Genomic DNA, 19,505 nt, shown 5'->3' on the forward strand with positions numbered 1-19,505 from the left:
CTCTCTTGAGAAGACCTCCCATCCAGGCCTGAGAGTTTCCCAGACCACTTTACCACTGCTACACAATCCAACCCATTGTTAGGTTGTTTTTCCGTGTTTCTCTGGAATCATTGAGACCCTGATTGTTTGTTAGTTATCCGAGGGATCCATAGAATTATTCCTCGCAGTCTTTTTCTTATTTGCATGTTGAAGTATAACAATAGAAAAGGACGTTGATTGGTATGAAGTTCTCTAAACAAATGCTGAACCTCTCCAGGGGAAATTTCTGCTTCAGAGAAAGTTATATCTTATACGAGGAATGGGAATAGCTTTTCTCAGTTGGTTCACACTGTAATGCGTTTCTTTTTTGAGAGCATAAATCAGCTCTTTCCATTTAAACCATAAGCATGCGCAAGACAGAGTAATTGTAAAGCATAAAAAAGAATAAAAGTTACTTATTTTTCAGGCTACATGCAGGAGGAGAAGAAAACATATTTTGGAAAATGTTTAGTTTTTAGACTCAGTTCTACAAGATAGTTATCTACAATCTTGAGGAAAAATTACAAGTGAATTGTAATTTTTGTGATGAAGGTACATAATCACCGTGATGTTAGTTCTTTTTTTTAAAACCTTGAGTTCAGCATGTTAGTCAACAGTATCTTGATTTATGAGTCACTTTTATGTTAACCTGTATAACATCAATATGCAAATGAGAGATAAAAAAATAATAATAATGTAAACCTAATAAAGTTTTTTAAATGTACTCTATATGTGCAGATCATGTTCAGAATTTATCATTTTTGTAACAAGTTGGACATTAGATCATTTCTCATGTCTTTGTTGCTTTTGTATTTAGAATTGTTCATGTTTTCATTTTATTCTAGAAGTCAAGTATTGCTTTAGTAGTTAAAGGGCCATTTAAAATTATGCTTTGTTATTTCCTTTGTCTACAACAGTAAAATAATTCCAGGGTTATTCTTGTTTCGCTCCCTCTCAGGAGCTACTGCTTAAAAAAATAGAGGATAAAATAAAAGTATATTAAATGATATTCAATTAGATATATACAAACTTGTGTAATAATACTTAGAAACTCTTTTTTTCCCTTGTATTTTTTGGTTACTGTCAACCTTGATCAAAGTGTCCTATGAATACATGGCCACAAGTTCTTCAGAGTCATTTCATTCAGGACTAAAAGCAGATTAAACACTTGCATGGCTCTAAACCCAGATGTTTCCCCCGTTCTTTTAGTCTTTTCTTTCCGCTCTGCTCAGTTGCAGAGGTTAAAGTCTATATCACTTGACAATTATATAGCACAGCTCTGGACAGCTTCCCTACCACCATCCTCCATTTTTTTCTGGTATTGACCCCATCGTGTTCTTGATGGTCTGCTCGCTTTCTCGTGTTCACTCAGTATTATTTTTAAAGCATTTTGGTCAGAACTTTGATCTGATCATAGTCTCTAAAATGTTGGGTTACAACCCATAATGTGTTGCAGGACCAGCAGGTGTGCATGACTAGTGGGTCTGATATGCTAGGACTCTGGGGTGAGGGAGGAAACACTTTTTTAAGGGTCCCAGGTGGAAAGTGTTTAACGGCGTTTTAGTGGATTTGGAGCTGGACTGATGTTACGTGATACTTTGCTCATGGGTAATGAAGGTTGACATAGTTGGAAAATTGGCACAGCAAATATCCATTGTGGTGAAGTAAGTCTACAGATAATGGTATTTGGCAGTAAAATCATAAAATATTAAATCACCCTTATTGTAAAGGTCAAAGAATGTGATTTCTTTATCCTGTTGTCAGTATAGAAAGTAGTTTGACTCTTTTACAGAAGTTTAACGTGTGGATATGAGCACACTCTAGTAACACACTCCTGTTTATTTGTGTCTATAGAAATAGGCTGCACCTCAGACCTTTCAACAGTTGCAGCTGCAAAATGCTAACATCTGGCAACAGTTAAATGACCATCTGTTGTTTCTGAGCTGCAGAAGAAATTTCCTCGTTTCAAATCTATATTGTATAGTTAGATAATTAAATGTGTTTGAGCATGCAGATAACATTTTATGCATTACGATCCATAACTTCAGGACGTACCTATATTAGAGGCAAAAAAAAAAAAAGTCTTCCAACACCTCCAAATTTTTCTAGTTAATAAAATGCATGAAGTACTTTTACAACTCTGCATTGGTGGGCTTTCAAACACAAAATAAAGCAATTGGAGTAGAAATGAAGCTTGTTAAGTTTCTCTTATAAATTCATTTTTAAAACTAATTACCCTTTTGTTACTTTGTGAAAAGTAATATGCTGCAATGGCTAAATATATGACTAATACATTTCAGTAAATTATACTACGTGCCCCGATGAGGTTTGTTTGTTGGTTTAAAATTAGTTTTTGACAATGATCAGTAAGCAGGTATTAAACATCTTTTTTGGCCCACATTTCTGTATTTAAAATTATTTTTATTTGGTCTTATCTTATATTCTTGTCTCAGATGTTGAGTCTTCATTAGCAGTAAGCAGAAAATTATCGTAATTAGTAGAAATAAAGATTTGTGTAAATTATTGTGTTTCATTCAATATATTGGTTTACTGAAATAAAATCTATAATTTATCAAACTTCACTATATTTATAAAAAATACCTCTGTGATTATAGAGGTATTTTTGTGTGTATACAGTAGCATAATCAGTATTAAAAGCATGTTTCCTCTCAGTACATATTTGCATTGACATAAAATGATGTCAGCTTCTCAAGTAATCCAGACATACAGATATTAGTCCTCAGATGAAGTTATGGGTGGAATATTGGAACAACACTGAGAAAAGATATTGAGCACACTTACAGAAATGTATTAAATACTTTATACAAAAGTCTTTCTTGGTGGTGACAACTTAAAGACATCTCATGTATGGGAAACTACAGGAGATGAAGTCATTTCATCTCCTTTTCACAAGGTGCATACATTGTTCATGTGTGCACCTGAACAATGCATACATTTCTCAGGTGTGATTTTTCACACAGGTCTTTAAATCTTAATGATTATGGAGGTTCCTGTCTTCTAATCTCAAGTTCTTTCTAATGGTTTAGTCATTCTAGCCGTTTAACTTTTGTTCTTAAACCACCTAAGAGTTTTCTTGGCTGTGGGTTTGGAACTGTTGTCTTCCTTGGAAATTGACACTCATTTCATTTTCACATTCTTTTCGAGAATGTGAAAATGACAGTACATTTTCTTTTCATGTTTCCTTTTATGGAGTCTGCCAGTGCCATATATTGTAGTACATTGCACAACACGATGTTCCCATCTGCAAACTTCATTTTTGGTGTGGTGATTTTGGGGTAACGTGCAGAACCTTTCTACTATCAAACATGTTGTATGCCATGAGATCCACAGAGTTCAAGATTGACCTTATCTCTCCAGTCTATACTCGGTGTTTTTGCTGGTTTATCCAATTTCCTGCAGAAGACTTGTTGAGATGAGTTTTCTTCAGCAGTGGAGACTTGTGCAGTGATTGTGCATAGAGGCCATTGTTTGAGTAATCATTGACTCTTGACTCCTGTCATGAATTGTCTTTTTACATCAGCAGTTGATTTATACACTTCAAGTTTTTCACTCAGTGGATTTTTCAGACATTTTAAATTGCAATGATAAGTAATGTGTTTTTAAACAGTAACTTTTTTTCGCCCACTTTTACCAACTGTATCACTCTTTAGCCAGGAGAGAACTGTTTTATCATTTCTACCAGCTGATAACCATTCACTAGAAATGCTTTTTGAATACTCATCTTACTTCTTTCTTGACTTGGTGTCTTTTTTAGCACTTTCTTTTCTTCATTTGTACAATACCTAATTTCAGTGTTATACATTATTTCCCTATAACTTCATTTCATGACTAATGTGCTTTGATTTCTTTATATGTGTGGATTGCTAGGATTGTTGCCAACATCTGGTGCACATTTTATGCCAATGGCCCCACTAGAAGTATTTAAACTGAGATAAATGTTCAATATTTTAACTGAAGTATATTTTTCTGGCACCTAATTCTAACCATGTGAATGCCACAATCCATAACAGTGCTTATCTTTTTATCATCATTTCTTTGGCTTGTAAAATTCTCATTTCAAGTAAGAACTTTTCATGTTCCTGGGTCAGAGTGTTTTACGGGTCAGAATTTAGGCTGCAATTTGTATCCTTTAGTCCCAGACAGACCAAAATGTCCCCAGCCTGAAGCTATTAAGCATAAGGGTCTCAAGATGTGAAATAATGATTGCTGTTTCAATAGGATATGGTGTAATTAGTGTTGTATTTTACTATATCTCAGGAACCCACCAGCTATTCCACTTGTAATTGGTAATGTATGGCATTCGCATAACTGAATGTCAACCCTAATTTGAATCTTTGTTGCTTCTATGGATGGTTATGGTTCATTTTTACATGCAATTCACAGCCTTAGCTGCTCTGTAAGTTCATTTCAGATAAGTTAATTTTGCTGTATGTTTTTTTGGAAACATAAATATTTTTATTGGTACTCATTAAAAATGAATGCATGAATTTATTTGCAAATTTTAACATATAGTAAAAATCTCTACTAAATGGAAACTGTTGCATGTTGGGTTTTTTTTAAATCTTTTTATAGGAGTTGATCATAATAACTTGCCCACAGGAAATGTGCAGGCTGCAGCTTCTCTGCTCAGTTTCCAAATGGCATGGCCGTATTATGATGGGATACAAAACGCCACTCCAAATCCCCATTGTTCTGCCCTCTCTGTGTTTCCGAGGCAACAGTCTCCTACCATCTGGAAGGCCCTCATCCTTCAGTTCCTCTTATTTCCCTCTAATGGGTTCTTCTCCTGTCCTGATTTTACATTTTCTTTAAGGGTTTTTTTCTTCTTCTTCTTTTTTTGTGTTACTTACACCTCATATTTGGTGCTCTAATTTGAACTGCCTCTTTTTTTTTACTCTTTATCATACATTCAAGTTTAACCACTTACTGTAGTGCGCTGCTTCCATTTGCTCTTCGCCCATTTCTTCCCATTCTCTGCACATTTGCATATGCTCAGAACATTTGTTCTCATTTCTCCACAAAGCATAGCTTTAGTTTGAATTATGCATCATCAAACATTCAAAGATGGCATTTCTTGAGTCCTAGTGCATAAACACTTACGTACACAGGGGAATGTAATCAAGTTGGTTTCCTTTACCAGTAATTCCTGCATGATATACTGCTGAATTAATCCTACCTGACAGAGCTTTATTGACAAAGACAGATAGGAGCCTCTGAACGGAGTTTAGTTTCATTGAAATGTGAACAAGTAAGTACCCAGGCGTCTGCACACATGTGGACTCCTCCAAAGTAGTTCCCATTATTCTCAGCAGATGCTGACCTTCAGCATGCTCGCTCTCTGGAGGGCAACACTTTGTGTTTTCCTTTTTCTTTTCTTCTGAATCACTAACCCCCTCTTCTTTGTTACTTTTTGTATTCCCCTTTTTCATTTTCATCCACTTTGTTATCTGTGTCCTTTCATTTCTATCAGTTTCAGTAGGTGTTCATATGAGGCTGAATTTCTCTTCGCTTGCAGCCACCATCCTCTTCTCTTCAGTTTTTGGACCTAAACTCCTCCATTCTTTTTGCTCTGTCTTATTCTTTGAATTTTTTTTGTTTTTGTTTTTACTCAAAGCGGTTTCTGTACTGCTTATCAGCTATTGCTATATTTTTTATATCATAATATTGTTTGTGTGATATTCACTTAGATCTTTCATGTTTTCTTGGTCAATAAGTCAAAGTAGTTGCAGTTAAAATATAATGTTGTTCCTTTGTGGAATAGGATATACTGGACTTTGCTTTATATTACTTTAAATGGTAACTATAATATGATTTTTACAACTTTTGTTTTTCAGTTGTGTTTAGTCCCATGGCCGAAATTGGGAAATATTCAAAAAAAAACTAGCATGATCCAGCAAAAGTTGCCAAAGTTTGATCATGTTTCAGACAAAACACCTCCTTTCAGGAGAAAAAGCAATGATTTTTTATTTTTTTTTTGTTTTGTGATGAGGAAGAGGAAATTATGAGCAATTTTTAAAATCATTCGCCTGGAACAGGCTAGCAAGCTACCCAGAGATTTAAACCTGCTCCTTGGTGAGCTCAGTCTGCCTGTACTGTATCAGTGACAAATGGCCGCTTGTGAAAAATATTGTAATTCAAAAAAATTTAATTATGTCATCATTAATGTAGATATTGTGATTTTTGCTTGGATCCAGATTCTGAATCTCACCAGAAAAGCCTGCTTTAATTGGACATCAGCAGCAATGAATGGAAGCAGCTGAAAGTCTCACGTTTCTGCACATAATCTATTTTACCCTTGAGGGCTTTTTGTATGGGTTTTATATGTTTATTAGGTCTAACATATTTGAATGAAAATGTTTCTTAGCAGACTCCTGCTGAACTTAATGATATGCAGAAAAGAGGTTTCACCCATTTAAACTGCAAGTGTTAAAGCAGGAGCATATCTGACATATATGCATCAAACTGACTGCACCACAGTTGTCAAAGCATTGAATCAACATTTTCTGACCTAAGTTATCCTTCAAATTTAAAATCAACTCATAAAACCAATTGCTGATCACATGTTTTTAGGGCTAAGTAGTTGGGGCCAAGATATTTAAATACATTTATTCTCTCTTCTGTTTCATTATCTTTTCCTGCCCCCACTCAGAATCATTCCTTTCTTTGACCTGTTAGTGATTGTCCAAGTTGTGTCAAATTTCCTAATAACCTATGACTGCTTGACTGAGACCTCGTAGTCTCTAGCAAATGATGTTGAAAATTTGAATGTTTTATCTTTGTTTTCTAATCCAGGTTGATAAGACCCAAGCTTAGCCTTTAACCTCTTCTTCTAAATGTGAGGTGGGAACCAATGGAGTGTCATGTGACTTCCATGAGGTCAAAAGTTAAGAGAGATTTTAAAACCAGGGGACAAGGAAACACACTCACACGTTCACCAATGGAAACCACACTAGCAGCTGAACCAACAGAATGCCATCTATGATAAACAAATGCACCCAGACACAGTGTGTAACCGCTTACCGATAAGTAGAAAAACAGCTTAGAGCCTCTTTGGGTTTCTGGGGTGTCACTCCATGTCATTAAGGAAAACCCTGATGTTCTCACTCTGCAGTTAGAGATCCACATGCTCTGCATGTGGATCTCTAATTTGTACACATTGGCTTGAAAGAGCTTGAAAAAGAAGCAAGACTTCTGACTTTGGATTTAATCTCAGAATTTTGACTTAAAATTTAAAAAAATAACTTTAATTGGTCAAGTAAATCTGACATGCTCCTCCAGAATGCTTGTTTGTTCCTACCACGTGCCCTTCTGCATTAAAGTCTGAATTCTCATGGAAACAAGTTATAATTCTGAGATTAAAGAACATTTTTTCTAAGCCCTAATCATCCTTTCACTCTAATATTTTTTACCTTGCAGCGACTACTTGCAGTATATGTTATTGGGATTTTAAGTGGTAAAACAACACAAAATTACATAATTAGAATCACAAATGAATATCTAAAGAGTGTGGCGTGAATTTTGGCGCAGGAACCTTTACTCCAATATCACTAATTAAAACTATTAAAACTATGTCAAAGGTCACCTAATTAGTAAAACAATTTTGGAATAGTTTGAGATTCTTTATCATTTTATTTTCATGTAAAATTTCTTACTCCTTCTCCAACATGTACAGACAAGGACTTTGACTTTTGGCAAGAATATCAGCACATTTAATCCATCCATCACATGTAGAAACTCCATGTGTGCGTGCCAATCTGCAGTGGCGTCGTTCGCTAGGTTTCCCAGATGTCAAGTGTTTCGTTGCTTTTTCATTTTGGTGAGAAGTAGAAAAGCAGGTGCTCTGCTACTTTTTATTGTTCAAAAAACTTTTCAGACTTTCTATGCAACAGGTTTTTTTTCTAAATTTTAATATGTTTTAAACCCAACCTAACAATTACAAGGTGCACATTTTTATGTTGAAAACATAAAATTTCTACAACGTTCACTCCAAGAACATTGTATAAAGCTTCTGTGCTCTGAAAGTTTGCTTCTATTCCAACTGAAGCACATAAGTAGGATGAAATTGATCCGTCCTCTGGGAGGACAGGCCAAGGGAACTTACAACATTTCAGAAAAGAAAAGAAAATCAGAGATGAGTTTGAAGACCACATATTGAGTAATAGTCACTTTTGTTTTTTTTTTTTTTTTTTTTCATCTTTTCATCTCTCTGATTAAAGTTTTATAATTAAGTATCACATTAGGACAATGAAACATAGTTAAAGTTAGTGTAGCTTCAATAACTTTAGATTGCTGCACCTTCATTATCACTATACATAACGAATTGTCATGACATAATTGTTGTGATTAATCTGTTTTATTACCATATCCCTGAAATTGTTGTGACTCTTTCTGGCAGAAAATCGGAAAACATAATATAATGCGGGTTTTATTTTGTGTTCTGTACAGACTAATAAAGAAATAACCTAATTACACCCACAGCAGTTATTTACTTTTCTTTCTCTCGTCTCCACTCTCTGAATAAATCATTGCTTCATCTTTTTGTTCTCTCATTATACAGCCTCCTCTCTATTATCTGTAAAATGTTTACTTTATGTTAAATTGATGGTTTGTGTTCTTACTTTTGTTGATGCGCTCTTGGAGTAATTTTGCTTGACCCGGCCACTCCTGGTAGGGTTGCATGTTTTCTCCATTTGTGGATAATGGCTCTCATTGTTGCTGACTGGAATCCCAAATACTTACAAATGGCTTTGTGACTTTTTAAATGCTACTTTTTCTTTTTGTTGTTGATTTTTTTTTTTTTTTAGATCTGGAAATACTGCAACTTTATCTTGTTCTACTTATGTGATTTATTGATTCTACAATTCTGACAGTAATAAGGGCTGGGTGTAGTTGGTAAATTTGAACCAAAAGAATCTGTTAAATAACAGCTATTTTTCTATTAAACCACTATTTTTTCTGATTTTGAAAAGAGTTTGATCTGAAAAATTTAATTGTGACCAAAAAAAAAAGCATTACAAAGTAAATACTTGTTTAATAGTCCTGCAATGGTGTTACATTGTGTGAATGAGCTTGTGTGTTTTTCAGTTGTGTAGCAGCTGTGTGCAGCGCTCCAGCAGTGTGTTTGTGAGGGAGAGGGGCAGGTGCGCTGAACATAGCGAGTCGTTGTTTCCTCTGAAATCCATCAGAAATCTTCCTAATACCATGGAATTAGAGCAGCTCACATTACTCTCAATTACTGTCAGACCTAAAGAGAAATTCCCCCCAATTATCCTCTCGAATATCTGACCTGATTTATGAGAGCACTATCTGTGTAATAACGGCAGTGAGGAAGTCATCCTTAAACAGGTATTACATAGTTAAATTTCACTTCAAACTGAGTCGTCAACGTCTTTTTTGTTCTGTTTGGACTGTTTTCAATTTGTCGATTTTTTTTTTTTTTTTTTTCTTTTTTCATTTTTGGTTTGATGACTCTCTCAATTACTTTAAACTACTTGTTGCATATGCCAGAAAGCTGTTCTCACTCATTACATCTGTTTCCCTCGTTCGGTCTTCCTCTCTACGTCTTTCACAAACGCATACACATATGCACGCATGAACACCAACAGGCTAACAGCCTCCTCATTGGGTCTAAACTCCCCTCCAGCTGTGCTCCAATTTGCCTCCTCCAGACTGTAGGGGGTTTGAGAGGGAGACGATTAGCAACTCGTCCTGAACGGAAACTCTGTGAGAATGCGTGTTTGTTTTTGTGAAAAGGTTTTTCTAAGTCTCTGCGTCTGCGTAAGTGTTTTTTTTTTTCCTTCTTCGATGCTCGTCTTTATCTGTGTATGTGTGCGCGTGCATGCGAGTACTGGGTTCCATCCACATTACTCCGTAATCCCCAGCTGCTGTGCAGTGCTGACTGGGTTCCTGGAGGAGGAATTCCAAACTTGCCACCGGATTTACAGTGGATTCTCTGAAGATTACCACTGGATTTCTGTAACATTTCATACCACGCCGGGGTTTCAGTGGTTGTTTTCATTTTCATGCTGACAAATGTTTTATGAAATTAATCATTTATTCTTCCAGTCTGGAAAAAAAAAACATACTGGCTGCATAAGAAGGAGAGGAGATACTTAGAGACTGAGTCAAATTAAACGGTTTTAATCAATCAGTGTTTTTATCTCTGTTTTTATCTCTGTCTGTGAATATGTCAACTATAAATCCATTTCATATTAAGTTATTGGCAAAAAATGTGCATGTGACATTTGTTACAAGCTAAGAAATCCAGAAATTAACCCAAAATAATCAAATAACCATGAATATAAAAGTAGAAGGGCAAGTGAATATGATTATAGAAAGTTATTTGGTTCTTAATAAAATGAAATTATTTGGAACTGATAACTAATGTTTCCTGTGTGAAAAAAGTAATATTATTTTTGATAATTTATTAATCTGTCATTTAACTATGTGAATATGGCCAAGGCTATATTCTGAAAACCACCACAATAAACATCATGATGCTACCACTCCATTGCTCTCCTTCATATTGTGTTTTTGAACGTCTTGTTCAGTTTTTCCTTAAAACATGGTGTGTGCAAAGGCTTTCAACGAATCAAACCTTGGTCTCTTCTCAATAGATTGTATTCTTCAAGTATTTATTGGTTTGTCCAAATTTTCAACAAAATACTTGAACATGCTTTTTTTTCTTCTCTAGTAGAGTCTTATGTTGTGACCTACCAGTTAGTAGTGAAACAAAACATTTAATGACAAAACTATTTAAATGTTAACTCTGCTTGAGCGTTTACAAATCATCCTACACAATAAAAGACAGGAAACGCAGCTATTTAAAGAAGAAAAACATAATTATTTTAAGGTATGCTGTCTAATTAACTTATACCTTACATATCTTACAAGGCAGATTCAATCAAATCAAGATACTCTGTAACAAACTGGACTGAATAAAGTAGCAGTTGTCCCAATTTTCTTAACCGTGTTTCACACTGGGGAAAAAACTTACTGGTAGTTTCCTAAAAAGCTGTCAACTTACAAAAACATCAAACTAATTCTTATTCGCATCCAGAAATATTTACATCTCATACAATTGGGATCATAGAATGATGAAATTTATACCATATCTATTTGAATTGATTTTTCTCCTTACTTCCCCTAATCTACTCCCTCTTTATGACTCTCTTCCCTGCCCTCTTCACCATCTCATCACATCTGCACTGCTCTTATCTCTGCTTAAATGACATTATCATGTCTAGAAGAAAAAAATGCAAAGTGACAGTCTGCCTTTCCAACATAAGCACAGGTATATATGTCTCTGATAGACTTACCATCTTAAAACATCTAAAAGAAGGACGACAGAGAATTAAACGGACACATTTGCAGACGGGGAAACTGACAGTCACAAGTTGGGGGGCTTTCCAGCTAAAGAGCAGACAAAATGGCTGCAGATTGTGAGAGGAGTGAAATTTGAGACGTCCAGCTGATACGCTGACCCTGAGTGAGTCCCAATACGTAGAGCAGAATAAGCCAGAAACCAGATGACAGGTGACGGATAGGCGGACAGATGAGTTGACTTAGCAGCAGAAATGTAAGGTGTGTGTGTGCGTGTGCGTGTGCGTGCGCTTGCACGTTTGTGTGTGCGTGTGCGCGCGTGTGCGTGTGTGTGTGCTCATGGACACATAAGTATGCTAACAGTGGATGTGGAGCCAGGAGGGGCAGAAGAAGACATCCGAAACACGAAGGGCATGCAGTTAGACACTTTCTCCAGCTGACCACCCAGATTGGCTCACGCAGGCATCAGCATGGAGACCACCAGCAACTATTTATGTATAAATCTGTTTTGTTTAGTCTCCTCCATGATCAGATTAACAATATATCTCCAGGCAACAGACAGTAGATCATTTCTGTGTTTGGTCAGAAGTTCCTACTTAGTCGAGGTTCATAAAAAATACATTCTATAAAGAATTGCTATTCCTAGTCCTGTGAATTCTGAATCAATTCAAAATGCTCAAAAGTTGTTTTTAAAAATGTGTTGAAGTTGTACATCTTACAAGACAATGTACTGATCCATAGCTCAAATTTTAATTCCGGAAATGTGTGATTGTAATCTAACTCGGAGTTACAAATTTGCCTAAACAAATTTAGTTCTTCTCTAATTTATACAGACATGCAAGCACACACGCAAGGCGGTGGCCGAATTTAAAGTGAGAGGTAAACGAGACAGATGAGCAGATCCAGAAAGAATGAGGCAAATGGCGTTAAGTGAGAGAGACAGAAAGATAGGGGATAAAACCTAATACCTCATAATGTTTGCTATGTGCTGAGCACATGTTTGTGTACTTGCTTTCCACAGGGCACAAGACATTAATATCTATTAACAAGTCCAGACTGGTTTACCACAGCTACGTGTGTGAATGTGTGTCTTTGCGTGCGTTAACTGAGCCCTATCCCACTTAAAACTGTCACATGTCACTTATATTCTGTTGCTATGTGATCTTTGGCTGCAACAGGCTCTTGGCTCGTCAGCGTGCCTGCCGCTTGCCTCCCCAGTCCGCAGCAGCCCACTTCCAGCAGCTTTTCATGAATATTTCAGCCTTACAGTCAGCAGATTGGCAACAGGAGAACTATTACCATTTGCTGGTTGTTTCTTGATAAAAATTCGTGGAAAGGTACATCATGAAAGAAACGAAAACAGCAAATGCGGCGTTCGTGGTGCCAGCAGTAGGTTGATTATTTGTGTTATTGCCGGTGATTTTTCAGGCTGAGCAGGGGGTTCAAGTTGGTGGAGTCATGTAGGTCAATCCTGTTTATTTCTCTGATTGCCTTTCATAACCTTGTCATTTTTGCAGATTTCACTCAGGTAGGAGTATTTGAAAATCTAAGTTAATTAACACAGCTCGCTTACTTTGAACCACGTTTATATAACTTTCTTCTTCTGAAAAACTGTTTGAACTTTGTATAACTAAGTTATGCACTGAGTACGAGCCTATGGATTAGGAAAAACAAAAGAATTAAACTAGAAAATACTATAGGTAGGTAGGTAAATGGGATGGATGGATGGATGGATGGATGGATGGATGGATGGATGGATGGATGGATGGATGGATGGATGGATGGATGGATGGATGGATGGATGGATGGATGGATGGATGGATGGATGGATGGATGGATATTGGTACTTCAAGAGTCACCACATAAAGATGTATATAGGGTAATTGCCATATTTGTTTCAACCTAACCAAGGCTGTGCTAAAAAGAAAAAAGACTGAACTGAGGTTTTAATCTAACATAAACAAAAAAACCTGGAGAACAAGTGGATAAAACGGTACACAAGATCACAGTTGAACAGCACAGTTCAATGTATCTGGAAAAGTTTTGGCAAAACGTAGAGGTATTTGGGAATATCAGGTGAGACCTACAAATATTAAGCTGTGGGTAAAGCAGGGAGATAGCAAGACCTGAAAGGAAATTGCTGAATAAAAAGACTGGGAAACACACAAACACGAGAGTGGCTAGAATTACAAGACCATATGTGACAAATTTATCAGGAACAGATGACCAAAATAAACAGGAATGAAGATCCGAAAAGAGAAATAAAAACTAATACTAAAACTTGAAACAGTATAAAGACTAAAATCTCTAAGCAAAGTCCCCAATTAATCACAAAACCATCAACTCTCTTTTTATAGACGAGGGCCGATGGATCCTGCTGACTACCCAATGCAGTCGTGGTCGGGTCATTACCCTGGACCTCCACAAGCCCAGTCGGGGTACCCCCAGTCACCAACTTACTCTAACATCAACTCCCAGTCTGGTCCGTCATTCTCCAACTTCCTGCCTGGCCAGCCTTATCAACAGCCAAGAGACCCTCGAGGGATTGAACCTGGATACTACCCTCACCCCAGGTTAGTCAGTTTACATATGTTGCATATGTTACAATTTTCTGTACAATAAAGCTTTTAAATTATTACTTTTGTACTAGTTGTAGTAATTTATAAAGCACCTTACATTCTCAACATTACCACTGGAAAAGATGAGGAAAAGGGTTGAAAACAAATGTCTTTAATTGTAATGGCATCACTTCACATACATCATTTTGAAAAATGGTACCTTTAATTTGAATTTAAAATCAATTTTTATTTAATTTTTAGAATTGCCACATTTCCATTAAAATCAAGTTGCAGGCAGTACAAGTCTTTCAGTCAAAAAATGTATAAGGTTAGATCTTACAGACATAGAGTGTCAAGTTGCTTTGTTGGTCACAGTTTCAGCTCTTTCAGCCTTTTAATTTTTGTTCTCGCTGTAAAAATGACCAAATTTGGACCAGTTGTCTTGTAACCATTTCCTGAATTGGTATGATCAACACAGATCTTCTTTATTTTAAGAACATGTTGTCTTGTCATTTTCAGAGGTGGAATACAATGAACCCACACCTGTTCGCAAATTTGCCTATTTGTGGATTTGTTTTGTAGAATGCAGCTCCAAATAGTTATAACTTTTTGGAATTTTTTTCACAAAGTTTTGGCTTTGTAAAAAAATCAAAAGAAAATGCAACTTGGAAAGCTGCAATACCCAGGGACAATGCTAATTGACTTGCCACAGGCTTTAGTGGGCAAAGCAGCCAATCCAGTAGGGTCTTTTTTATAGTCTTTTATCCTGATTGGCTGAACCTCCAACAGTGGAGCTTAGAAAGACTTTAGAAATCAGTAGTGTCAAGATTGTTTCGTAGTGTGTATTGATGTATATAAAGGTGCATTTAGTGCTTGAACATATAAACTAGGCAGTTATTGGAGTTTCAGAGGAGGTCTCCATTAATACTAGGGGTATTAATGGAGACCTCCATAAAATGGTAGAGTTTTATAATGGTAGAATTATAAAACTCTACCATTATAATTCATGATTTTTTGTTTTCTTGTTAAACCCAAGAGAAAAAAAAAATGGATAGCTAGAAGTTCTTCAACACTGATCAACTTAACATATAAAACTTACATTGAAAAATGGCAGGTTTACATTCATTTTAAACGTGTCGTTAGCAGTTTCAACAACACTGGAACTTGTAATTTTTTTATAGGTTTTTTTCCTGACTGAGTAAAAGCAGAGTGAGGGGCATTGTACATTTCTTTATTTTGACAGTTGGATCTTTCTTTGTCTAATTTCCATGGTTTCCTGCTGTCAGTTCCCAGCAGAGAGGACCTTTGCGGCAGGACGTGCCGCCATCTCCCACTCCTCCACTGCGGGCACCGCGGTACGACACCATGGCACGTGGAACTGTGAGTGGGGGCTATAGGTAGGAGATCATACCCGGACGATGACAGTTCCAGGTAATTTTTACAGTTATTTTTTGCTTTTATAAATCACTTATGTACTAATTAATTTAACACTGACTCTGATCTTCTTTAATTTGAGAGTTTTTAATTGGTTTCAGGCACCAAATGGAACCCAGCACTGACCAGTATGGTTATACTGGGGATGTAGGAGGAGAGCAACGCCAAACCAACTCCAAACAGAGGATTGCTTTCACCACAAGGTCCACAGACTGAAACGTGCGAAACCTACCAAACATTTTTTGCACCTTTTCTACTATTATTACCTTGATGAAAACCATCAAATGTCTGTGGTGTGGCTTGGTATTTTAAATTGCTTCAAAAAGATTCTGTGTTAAATGATTATTTTATACTTCACACATATTAAGATGTGAAGGTCTAAGTCAGTCAAAGATATCAAAGTAACAGGATCAGTTTAAATCCTGCATCTGAAGTCTCTACTGGTCCTGATGGTTCCTCTGCTTCTCCAAAGTAACTCAAATGACAGATTAATGAAAACAGAAACAGTACAACGGATGTTTTCTACAGAATACGATGATTAACACAGAATAGACTCTTGAGTGTTATTAGATTTGTGCATAAAACCACTTCTGTTCTTTTGAATGTGACTGGAAGTATTTGATTCACTGTGAGGAGGATGTACATTATGGAAAATGGAAGAAAATGGTTCAAAAATGTGTTGATATGTCAATGAAAATCACTTTAGAGCTTTATTCCATTGCTACTTAGTTTTGAAAATCTAAATCAATTCACGCATTACATACAGCCATGGCAAAAACTGATGTTTTCTACAGAATACGATGTAAGTGCCTCCCTCCATGCAATAATTTGTAGGAACAACTCGGTAGTTATTTTCTGTGTGACCACTTCAGTCTCTTTTCTTGTGGCAGAGGCGTCTGGTTTTCTGTTTAAGATTATTTTAATGCATTTATTAATGCACAGCTCCTTAAAGTCCCATCTATCTATTGTCCAATAAGCGTATCCCTATGGGATCACCAGGGGGGCTGGCGCCTATTGCCAGCAGTCAACGTGTGAGAGGTAGGGTACACCCTGGACACGTCACCAGTCCATCACAGCGCTCTATAAGGATCCCTTCACAGCATTTAGATTAGGTCTGGACTTTGACTGGGTCATAGTGACATTTTGAATTCCTTACTTTTTGAGCCATTCTTTTGTAGTTATTCTCCAGTGCTTGGGACACAATTTTGCAATGTGACTCATTAATATTGCCAATTTGGACTCAAATTTTACTGTATGCAAAGACCAACACATGAGAAGTTGTGTAGTCCAACCAGATGCAACTTTGCAAACCTAAGTCAAGCTGCCATTTACTTTCATGGAACAGAAACTTTCCCTTTGTAAACCATTACAGACATCCATACTATTTCAATATTTTGTAATGTTACATTAAATATGCCAATCTTTGGATTTTTGCTCATCTTTTGCAGCATTGTAGGGCCTTACATGGGTTTCCACTATGGGGAAGACTGGCAGCTGCCTTAAATATTTTTATACTTGTAAATAATATTTCTAAATGTAGAATGATGAACTTTTTAAAAATTTAGCCTTGCAGCCCTTTCTAGATTGATGCAGTTGATTCAGTAAATGTATTTCCATCTTGACATTGCCTAAGTGTCAAAGCCTTAATTTTTCTGATGATCAAGTAATCAAGTGTATTTGATCATCAGCAACTCGGTGATAATTTTTCTAAATCCTCTTAAAGTGGCTACACATGGCTATAGACAGTCAAAGAAAGATTTATGACAAGCCGAAAGTACCTTCAGAAAAAAAATTTTTGTGTGTGGGCGCTGCCAGTGATTTTTTATTTTATTTTATTTTTTATTTTTGCCAGTGAGCCATTTCCTTAACTCGACTTTTAATTTCTTAATTCCTTTTGATTTTCTTTATGACTCCTGAAGTTACATCACAGTAAAGCGCTGTATGAAATCTGTCCCTGTGTAATGATATGCTTTTAATAACATTACACTTTTTCATTTTTAATAATGATATTTCTGTCAGTCAACTTGAGTTTAATTACTTTTCCAGCACAGAATTAGATAAGATCCAAATGGGAAACTTTATGACTCCAGCTCAGTGTTAAACTTAGTAATATTTCACATCAGATAAAAATATTAATAATCAGCTAAATCTCAAATTTGACATTTGCATCAACCTCTGATGACATTAGCTGATCTGGACCTTCACTAACTTTATTTAAACTAACTCCTACTTGAATGTATGATGAACTCTGATGTTTTTACTATCAGTATCTCATGTCTTGCGTGTACAGTCTGGTGGTAAAACTGCAGGACAAACTGCTTTTAGTTTCATTTCACACCTGCTTCCAAACATCTGCGTTCTGCAACTGCTTTAGGATCAAACCAACCCAGTTGTTTTTTTACAGAGCTGACACAGAGCTCCGCCTCTTAGTTGCACTGAACTGTTGATTTACTGAGAGTTAGTCAAGAGAAACATGTTTGTTTCACACTACTCGACTCAGCAGTATTAACTTCAATTGATACTAAATGTTTTTATATATGTAGGATTATGTTAAAGACTGAGGATTAAATCTCAATATAGTGAATGTTCTGAGGAGGTTACCATGAATCTTGAAAAATAATGAATTTTCTCATACAAATATAGATTTAATTACATTTTTTGGATACATGTTTGTCAGATAAGGTTTAGAATAAGAAAGGAAGGAAGAAAGAAAGTGAACGAAGGAAAGGAAGAGGTAAAGAGATCTTTGGACACTAATGAGCAAAAGCTCAGAAGTGAGAAATAGAAGTGATGGAAGAAAGACGGAAGGAAGTCAAAGGTCATCTCACACTCTCGTCATTTTGTACTTTTGCTGGGGTTTTTTCTCTTTCCGTTTCTGTTCCCAAATAATCCCCTCCGTGTTATTATGGCTTAGTAAGCTCTATTTCATTGGAGTTCACAGAAACCATAATCAGTAAACGTAGAGTGTGATCAAAAACTATAAAGTAAATCATATTCAGTTAAATCATATGTGCGACTTGTTTATTTTTATGGTTATTTATCCTCACGATTCATCAAAAATACTTAAGTAGTACCTTGAATAAACAAACTGACATGCCGTGGTAAAATACACGACTACAAAATGTTTTGTTTACTGGTTAGGAATACAACATGTTGGTACGAAATGGGTTTGTGAGTTGCTGAAGAGGCGTTTTGACCCGGAGTCTCTACAGAGAAAGGAAGTTGTGGGATAATGAATGAAAACAAACATTTTTCTGAAGAAGATGTGTTGCAGAAGTGAGGCTCGGCAGTTCGAATGTAGAAATTATGTGAAAAGAAATCGCTTGTTTTTTTGTTGTTGTTGTTTTTTTTTAATTTTGAAAAAACTCTTTTAAAAAACCCTAAAAGTAAAATTGTTAGTATTTTGCTGAAAGAGCAGCAGTGAAATGTTTTGTTTTAGCTTTTAGGGCAAAGTTACAGGAAGACAACACAATACTGAACATTTTTTGTGTGACTATTGTTTTTTCCTTCAGTTTTAACATTTAAGCAACACCTACTGTTGCTTCGAACTCAAAACAATGCTCCTTATGTAGATTAAACTGTTATCGTCTTACCTGATAGGCCGTCGAAGCAAACATGTTCATAATATAGTTTAGAAAAATGTGGGAATTATTTTCCACACCAGGATAAAATTGGACACAAAGTCAACTAATAATGGAAAAAAAATTAACTCTATATATTTTCTAACTTGCCACATCCCAACTTCAGTTAAAATTTTTTTTGCCATATTGTAGTTTCAGTTTTCCAGTTTACTTCATCATTTCTGGAATATACTTATGATAAAACCTCTCAACACACTCTAAGGTGAAGCTTTTGTTTTAAAATGTCCACAAACCTACAAAACTGTCCAAAAAATTGAACATAAGACAGAAAAAATAAAGGTTCCCTGAGTTCTAACTGCCTGATTGACTTTGTGGACTTTATTGAATCCAGATGTGATATTAAAGTGTATTTCTGTTCATTTTATACCAGCACACACTTCACATATATGTAAATCTTCACAAGCATTTTATTTCTGTTATTTCTATGCTATGATATTGAATGTTCATGGATTTAAACAGAGCCACAGGCTGTTTGGGTAAGGTTGCTGTTAAATCAAGATGTGCTGCAAAC

General features: G+C 36.0%; 1 protein-coding gene across 4 annotated transcripts in view; it reads left to right on the top strand.

Annotated features, from left to right (window-relative positions):
* The window catches only part of LOC103460460 (partitioning defective 3 homolog B-like), a 213,536-nt gene extending 194,235 nt beyond the window's left edge, over window positions 1-19,301 (top strand). For all 4 annotated transcript variants that reach the window (XM_008402636.3, XM_008402652.3, XM_008402642.3 and 1 more), the window contains 3 exons: window positions 13,719-13,934; window positions 15,206-15,350; window positions 15,455-19,301. In XM_008402636.3, the coding sequence (XP_008400858.2) occupies window positions 13,719-13,934; window positions 15,206-15,320 (331 nt within the window). In that variant the 3' untranslated portion in view covers window positions 15,321-15,350; window positions 15,455-19,301. The remainder of the gene's footprint in view (window positions 1-13,718; window positions 13,935-15,205; window positions 15,351-15,454) is intronic.
* Window positions 19,302-19,505: the final 204 nt, after the last annotated feature.

The sequence above is a fragment of the Poecilia reticulata genome, chromosome 2 (assembly GCF_904066995.2).
Source record: "Poecilia reticulata chromosome 2, P_reticulata-male-v2, whole genome shotgun sequence".
Taxonomy (NCBI): domain Eukaryota; kingdom Metazoa; phylum Chordata; class Actinopteri; order Cyprinodontiformes; family Poeciliidae; genus Poecilia; species Poecilia reticulata.